The sequence below is a fragment of the Sorghum bicolor genome, chromosome 8 (assembly GCF_000003195.3).
Source record: "Sorghum bicolor cultivar BTx623 chromosome 8, Sorghum_bicolor_NCBIv3, whole genome shotgun sequence".
In the NCBI taxonomy this organism is placed as follows: Eukaryota; Viridiplantae; Streptophyta; class Magnoliopsida; order Poales; family Poaceae; genus Sorghum; species Sorghum bicolor.
The window spans coordinates 10078075-10086636 of record NC_012877.2 but is presented as its reverse complement, the minus strand read 5'-3'; the positions used below and the strand labels follow the sequence as shown (position 1 = coordinate 10086636).

Here is an 8562-nt window from a genome sequence, read left to right as displayed (position 1 = left end):
AGCTGTGGTGTGTGTCGAAGCTATAGACCGGACTCTTGTGTGTGGTCTTAAACCCTCTTTCCCATCTTAATTGAAAGGCCACACTACTATTGAATTGGCAAATTTAGAACAGGTTTTATGTCCCAATAGAATTTACTCATGTACAAACAAAAACTCTAGATGTTTGAAACAATTATCTAAATATTTTGTATGAACATGTATTTTGAGGTATCATGAAAGTTACTCATATTAGACTAATGCAACATATCAAAATGTAAAAAAAAAATCACAAACTATCTACATAATAGATGAAAAAGTATCCCAAAAAGCCAAAACTACTCCGTCTAAAACCCGCATCATAAATCTATAATTTTATTGGCATATGTATAGCTATATCACAAACTGCACTTCTAGAACCAATTTCACAAAAAGAATAATAATTTCCTTATCGGTTCACTACACCATTCCCACTTTTGAAATATTCTTACTTCTTACTGTGGAGTATTGTGTGCAGAATATAATACAATACCATGTCAAACAAACTATGTCCAAAACTGGAACCAAGAAAGTTGAGCCAATAGAAGCAACAATTAGCATTGTCGTAAACCCATTTAAGCAATCAGTATATATGTTTTTAACTTAACCTGATCGCAGCCTCATAGATGCTGTAGCATTTGATCATTATGTCTAATCGATTAGGTTTAGTTCTCCATCAGTAGAGTAGCAAGGAGAATCACACACAAGTACACAACAATACACATCACAATAAGGTTATGGAAGCCAAGAACAGCTAGAGGGCAACAGCCAGCTTCCATGGGTCACACAGTTCGCTTGAAAAGCTTCTCGTGCATGCGGTTTAGAACTGATGAGGGTTATTGTTGGCAGCGTCAGAGTTAGGCAGCGCCAGTTGGTAGCCGAGGTTTAGCTCAGTGGTGAGCATCTGGCGGTGCTGTGCCGCCGTCGCTTCCAGCATCTGATAGCCGCCAGGGAAGAAGCACTTCATGTCCAGCGTCGCGAAGGGGCCGCCAGGGAAGAAGCATTTGGTATCCATCTCCAAGAATGGGTTCAGCTCCACGTTGGTGGCTGCTGCTGCTGCTGCGACAGACCGGGCCACGGTCACCTGCTGCAGCTGTTGCTCTCCCTCCTCAATCTGACAAGACAATTGACAAAATGTTCAGTTACCACACACGCATGTTTAATTCTCAAGACTATTAATTACTTAGTTTTTTCTTTACTTTCAACGCTAGGCTATATATATGCAACAAAAAGAAAAGCGTTGGTTCTTGTTTCTGACAGTGACAACAAGCATACCTTGGTCCTGAGGTTCATGTGGTCATTCTGAAGTTCAGTCTCCTGCAGACAAGATATGATGCAAAATGAATGAATCCAAACAGGATTAGCTAAAATGAATGACATCTAGGTTTTTGTAGGTGACATGTATATATATGTTACCCTTTTGGCCATGTAATTGATCTCCGCAGCCAGCAGCTCATTCTGAAACAAGAATAATTCAGCAATCAGAGTCTGACATACGAACTCACAATTAAATTTGCCTCAAAAAACTCACAATTACATCAGAACTTGAAGAATTATTGAAACAAAACCAACTTGGGAAGGAATTGATGGTCAGATTATGTACTATATGAAGAATTAAATCTCACTTAGCTTATGAAGTTATGATTAGTTTGCAAAAGATGGTTTGGCAAATGTTATACATTACATACCTTCCTGGCCCTGACCTTAGAGATGCCTTTCTCAAGGCGGCTCTCCAGCTGCTTCAGCTCCTTGAGTGTCAGGTTTCCCACAGAATCACCGACCAAGTGCCTTCACAAGGGAGAAACAGAATCAAAATACAGGCAGTACGTACTTTCAGTCACTTATCACAATAATCCTCTTATCAGTAGGGCCTTGTTTAGTTTACCCCGAAAACCAAATTTTTTTCAAAATTCTCCATCACATCAAATCTTGCGGTACATGCATGGAGCATTAAATATAGACGAAAATAAAAAGTAATTGCACAGTTTACCTGTAAATCACGAGATAAATCTTTTAAGTCTAGTTACTTCATGATTGAATAATGTTTGTCAAATAAAAACGAAAGTGCTACACGGAACTAAACAAGGCCTAGGTTAGAAAGTAAATACTGTGCAGACTACACAAGTAAGGCTCGTGTACCTGTTAGTGTTTTGCAGCATCTGAATCTGGTTGCGCAGTTTTGCGGATTCTTGCTGGTAGAATTGCTTCAGCAGATAAAACAAATTGGAGGAAAGGATCAGATGGATCTCATAATTTTGTACAGTATCCAAGGTCAAATTAAGTAATAAATGGAATATTCAGTTCCAGTCAGTACTCAGTAACCAGAGGGGTCTGAAAACTACTTTGTTTCAGGTGTATGACTATTTCACTTTTAGAAATTTTATTTTCATTCTATCATATTTCACTGCTTGTTCTGACACAAGCCGGTAGGGCTCAGCTCAGCATGATCATAAAAAATGTAGATTTAGTATATAGATTTAGGACATGCTGCACATATGTTTAATCTTCTCATGCACTACATACAGCCTAGTACTAATGTCAAAGTTACTTTCAGAAGAATCTTATGCAAACTCTCAGTACGTGTATGAATCAGAAAAAACTGTAAATCATAAAATCACCACCATATTTTACTGTAAGAACAGTAAGGTTTATATATAGCTGTCAGCCTGTCATGAGTTGGTATTATTTACCTGGGCATTGTGCTCTAAGAGTGGGGGCCCAGAGGAAGACCCAACGGTGTGTACCTTCTTGTACCTCTCAATCGTAGCCTTCACGCTGCAGCCAAACCAGATCAATCAACAATGAAACAAAGGCCTTGTTTAGATGTGAAATGTTTTTGGATTTCGCTACTGTAGCACTTTCGTTTGTTTGTGGCAAACATTGTTCAATCATGGACTAACTAAGATCAAAAGATTCGTCTCGCGATTTACAGGCAAACTATGTAATTAGTTTTTGTTTTTATTTATATTTAATACTTCATGCATGTGCCGCAAGATTCGATGTGACGAAGAATCTTGAAAACTTTTTGGTTTTCGGTGGGAATAGCAAAATGTATGAAGATGCAAGGTGTCAGTATACTGAAGTGACAATGCAGCCTCCATCTGTGTGCTCTTGTACACTGATAAATAACAAGGCATAATATATGTTCACAAGACAAAAGACCACAGCAGTAACAGTAACACGAAACAGGTGAAAGCCATTAAGGCCTTGTTTAGTTAAAAAAATTTGCAAAATCGACACTGTAGCACTTTCGTTTGTATTTGACAAAAATTATCCAATCATGGACTAACTAGGCTCAAAAGATTCGTCTCGTCAATTTCGACCAAACTGTGCAATTAGTTTTTATTTTCATCTATATTTAATACTCTATGCATGCGTCTAAAGATTTGATGTGACGGGGAATCTGAAAAATTTTACAAAATTTTTTGGGAACTAAACAAGGCCTAATTATGAAGTGAAACTTTACACATGGAGTATATGAAACGTGTACCCAGTCAATGCATGTGACCAAGTGTCCCGTTGCAAATTTGTGCAAAGAATAAAAATGCATGCAGCTGTGCTATCATCATTGCTTCTGCTGTTGAAAAACTTGCTTGCTTGGCAGAATGAAGCACAGGAGAGGAATGGAGCATCGTGTGCATTTGTTGTTGATTGACACTTTGCATCATAGAAGGGAGAGCAAGCACCGCGAATATAGGAGGAAGGGCGAGTTTGTAAGCCATTGCAAGTTTGCAGATGAGGGTACCATACGTTCTGCTACTAGCAGGATGCGAGCAAAGGGAAACTCTTGACAGCTAGTTTATGGTCAGGTCAGTACTGTGTACGTTGCAACGTACGTCCTCTCAGACAAAGGATAACAGGGGGACCTGCTGGGGATATGACATCTCCTTATTTTTTGTGTTCTGTGTGTGTGAGAGACCGAGGAGCATGTAAAGGTATCTGATAGGGCAGAAGACGTGTGGACAAAAAAATTTTCGTCTAGCACTATGCAAATGCATTCTTATCAATTGGATTGAACCTAATAATGTGTGATAAATGAGAGATATGTTAAGCTAGCTAGAGAGCATGGATACTTTAGCTCTGAAAATGCAAATAACATTTTTTTAATTATGAAAATTAAATATCTGGTTTATCCTCTAGGCAGAGGAATGAGGTCAACTTATTAATTAAAACACTGGAACAAATGGTGGAGAGAAAGTTTACAAAACAAATCTGACCAAAAACACAAATCTGACTCAAAATTCAGTTCTAAAACTAAAATCTAAATAACATGCATTTTGAATAGTAAACAATGCATGAAAGGAACATCAGTTTGCACAGTTCCAATTTATGCGTGCATATGCAGTCAATCAAGTCCTTGCACAAACAAGATATAACAGGACAAAATACAATCACCAATTTGATACAAAGTGGTGGCTTAACAACAAGATAAACCATTATAGCATTTTGATCTATGGATGGGAACTCAAAAGAAGTGGCTCAAGTATAACAATCAACTTTATATTAGCTAACGTACAGACGAAAAATCCAGTAAGATTATATAAGCATGTGCTAGTTTTCTTGGTGACTTTGCATTTTTAATAAAATGGTTCTGTATGTATATTACTATATATATGATGAACGATGTGCCCTCCCAGTCGATCACTGGTCACATAAGACGAACTTGACACATGTATGAATGAACCAAAAAAAAGAGAACCTAATTTGTATATCTTATATCCATGAACTACCAAGAACTAAATCCTCCCAAATTAGTGCCACTGCAGTACCAATGAATCAGATTTGTTTTTTCTGCTGATTACTCATCTAAAGTCACCACAAGGCAACAGCAAGTCGATAACTTGAGCATGCAATGATGCAATGACATCCTAAAAAGGAATCAAGCATTGATTCACAGGGCTGCCGAGACGCAAGATTCGCAGTGCATCTCACGCACCTGTTGTTGGCGTACTCGTAGAGGCGGCCGCGGCTGGAGAAGACGATGAGGGCCACCTCGGCGTCGCACAGGACGGAGAGCTCGTACGCCTTCTTGAGGAGCCCGTTGCGGCGCTTGCAGAAGGTGACCTGCCGGCTCGTGTTGTTCTCGATCCTCTTGATCTCAATCCTTCCCCGCCCCATGCTGGAGATCGCAGCTGAAAGCAGCAGCCAGCAAGTTTTTTCTCATGAGAGCAAAGAGAATTCAAGGGACCGACGAACTAGAGCAGCTTGATAGATCTAGCCACAGTAGTACACTGGCAAACAATTTCATGGGGTGCAAAGGGAAAAAGGAGAACACGGATTGATTCAAGAATTAATCCGCCCGAGGCGACAGAAATGACAGAAGAGAATATACGCACAAATTTTTCCATGATTTGACAGACGAACTCACGACTGGACAGATCGATGCCTGGCAGGCTCGATCAGTTAAAGTTTCTCTCGGCCCGGAAAAGAACACAGATCGATGCTGGGCAAGACGATCATGTAAACGAAACCAGAGCCACAAGAACACAAGATCTACGAGTTGGTTCTTTCGGATCGGCGCGAAACATAGATGGGGAAAAGAAGCTAAAAAAACACGAAACAAGGACAAATGAGTAATGAGATGGACAATAACAAGGAGCTGCTTCTTTTTCCTTTCCTTGAAGAGAAAGCTCATCTTCACCCAGTTCTTTCAACTGGAAGAACTCGTGGATCGCTCAGAAGAAGATAAAGGATCAGATGCGAAAAGAAGCAACAAAATCTAGCAAACAAACTTTAGACAATTCTAGGTAGGCAAGAATATAATCAGGGCAAGTTGAATTATCATCACAAAAGCAAGAAGCAGCCGGGAGCTGGATATATGTGTGTGCTGCAACTGCATATATAGCGTATTGCCTTTTTTTTTCCTCCCCCATGTATAAAAGATCAAAGATCTAGTCAAGCCGTGCTGCTGGGAGGAGAAATCTCATCACAGAAGCAAAAAGTTGAAACCTTTGCAAAGCTTAGTAACGCAGGGAAAGACAGCCCCAGAAGATACTATACATACATATAGAAAGCAGGAAAAAACGGAAATCAAGTGTAAATAAACAAAGAAGCATCATCCAACTAGGAGAAGCCGACGGCATGGTTTTCCTTCCAAGAACTCGAAGCACAGAAAAGGGGGGAGTTCTTTCCTCAAAGGGAGAAAGTACAAACGACTCGAGATCGATCGGCTGGCTAGCTGAAACTACATACCGGATCACAAGATCGATGTATCACAGACAGAACTGATGCAGAAAGAAATACGGCTGGAATTTTTTAGCATGTAAAGAGATAACCTAGAAGGGAAAAGCGATACTACTCTACCTTGTTCCTCTCTCTGCTAGTTTCTTGGACTTGCAAGCAAGCTAGGAAAGGGGACTCTACTCCTAGTTTGGTTCCTCCGATCCCTCCTCTCTTCTGCGTTCTCCAGCCAGCGTGAGGGGGGTAAAGTTGGCTTAATAGCAGGCCGGCCAGGCCAGGCAATGCGCGCAACGGAAAGGAAGGGTGGGAGAGTGGGATGGGATCAGAAGCAAGGCTGCAGCAGGAGAGAAAAAGAGGAGATGAGCGTAGAGAGAGAGAGAGAGAGAGAGAGAGAGAGAGAGAGAGAGAGAGAGAGAGAGATGGCACAGCACAGCAAGGGCAAAAGGCCAATACCACTGATGACCAGCGCCTGCTATCTTGCTTAACCATATATAGCCATTTAGACATCTTTACATATATTCTTAAAGCATTTTTGTTTATGGCCTCTGCTTTTTCTCTCTCTGTGTGTTTTGTGTCTCCAAGAACTGGTAATGTGTGCAGTGCAACTGCAGTTTACATATATATATATATATATATATATATATATATATAAACTGAATAAGAAACCCGGCCGGTTCCGTTCCGGTCGCTGTATGTATAAATTTAGTGCAGCAAAATCCGGCTTAATTTGCTGTATCATTTTCTTGCCAAAAATCTGCAGTTTATTTGCGTTTTGGTTATGGATGTGATGCATGGTGATTCCAGTAGTGTTAGTGCCAAAATGTACAAGAAGCAAGTTTAGATGGATGGATGCTTGTTATTCCCGTTGTTATCACATGTACGCGCTGTTATTACATATATAAACATGCATCTTCTCATCAGCATAGATAGAGGCAACAATTATAACTAGCTAGCTAACTAACTAGTGGTATGATATATATAATCAGCCGTATATATATGGTCAAATTTAAATATATGATCGTGGGAAGAACTTGCTGAGTTTAACAGGCAGATTTGTAGTTTCCTTATTGGTGGTATAAATAAAAAGGTGCTGATGCATCTGAAACATATATACGTACACTGAAAACTATACAACCCTGTAGCATATGTACTACACTACTAGTACTTTTTGTTTGTATCCTTTGGCATGTGTGTGCATGTATGGCATGTGTGTGTATGTAAGGTATGCACAATTGCACATATGAGAAGCCATGATGATGAGTTTTATTCTGTTACATGTATCCATGATATGTATGATGTATTGGCATGTATGTATGGTGTAGTCTTCCAAGTCCCAATTGCCTGCTATTTCACATGCATGCATGAAGAGCACTGGTACATCAGCAGAGAAGCAAGCAGCCCCTCTCATCTTTATGAGGATGAGCTGCAAAATAAAACATGGAGAGTGTAGGACAGAGAAGCAACAGGAAGGTATAGATGTCACACATGCAAGCATATGCAATGCAAATCCTCTTGCTACTCATTACTCTCATATCAGATGCAGTTCTTGCATGCAACATCTATACCTTCCTGTTGCTTCTCTATCCTACACTCCACTTCTGATGCACAGATTTGACTGCCCCTGCTTGCTGCTCTTGTGCTAATGCTGGTGGCCAGGACGAGACATTGAGGAGAACATTTCCACCCATGCTCATTATGCTTCAAGCATTCATGGTTGTTGAAATTAAGTTACCCCCTCTACCTGTTGGAAATTATAGTTTACTTTAATTTGGTTGTGTACTAAGTCAAACTCCTCCAACTTTGACTAAGTTTATATTAAAATATACAACATCATCTACAATATCAAACTAGTTTTAGTAAATAAACCACTATGAAATATGTTTTGATATTCTATTTTATCGAACTTAAACGTGTCAATATGTTTTTTCTAAGAACTTGATCAAATTTATTATATATAGAAGTCTGACTTAGGACAAATTTTATGTCTACTATAATTTGGAACAAAGAGAAGTAGCTTGGAGCTAGTTCGACTTTGTGTCTATAACACTCTTTTGATGCATGCATCCCTTGATCCCAAAAAAAATCAATTTCTAAAATCATCCAAAGTCAAACTATCTCAGATTTGACCGACTTGCACTTTTCTAAAAATTTGGTAAAGCTTTAAATAATTTGACTTAGTACAACTCTAGAAATTGAATTATTTTGAGATCAAAAGGAGTAAATTAAAATAATACCTCTGTTAATTTTTTTGTTTCAAACATCATCTCCCTGTCCTAATTTATAAATTCCTCTTGCCTGATCGGGAGCATTATTTTTTATGCATGATTCATTTTGATTGGTTAAGAATGATGATGTTTACAGTAGGGA

General features: G+C 39.3%; 1 protein-coding gene across 2 annotated transcripts; it reads right to left on the bottom strand.

Annotated features, from left to right (window-relative positions):
• Window positions 558-6551, bottom strand: LOC8082822 (MADS-box transcription factor 13). 2 transcript variants are annotated; one of them, XM_002441944.2, is made up of 8 exons: window positions 6319-6551; window positions 4952-5147; window positions 2706-2790; window positions 2155-2219; window positions 1704-1803; window positions 1432-1473; window positions 1291-1332; window positions 558-1129 (listed from the first exon to the last, which is right to left on the bottom strand). In XM_002441944.2, exons 2-8 carry the CDS (start codon window positions 5131-5133, stop codon window positions 836-838), a joined length of 810 nt encoding a protein of 269 aa, XP_002441989.1. In that variant the 5' UTR covers window positions 5134-5147; window positions 6319-6551; the 3' UTR covers window positions 558-835. The 2 variants fall into 2 exon arrangements, with proteins under 2 accessions (XP_002441989.1, XP_021301477.1); XM_021445802.1 differs by lacking the exon at window positions 6319-6551 and adding an exon at window positions 6208-6290.

Excerpts from the sequence above, each read along its gene's own strand:
- LOC8082822 (XM_002441944.2), bottom strand. The coding sequence starts at position 5,133 with ATGGGGCGGGGAAGGATTGAGATCAAGAGGATCGAGAACAACACGAGC. Across the intron at positions 2,220-2,705 it reads TCTTAGAGCACAATGCCCAG|CAATTCTACCAGCAAGAATC; the intron begins GTAAATAATACC and ends TATCTGCTGAAG. Across the intron at positions 1,474-1,703 it reads CTAAGGTCAGGGCCAGGAAG|AATGAGCTGCTGGCTGCGGA; the intron begins GTATGTAATGTA and ends TTCTTGTTTCAG.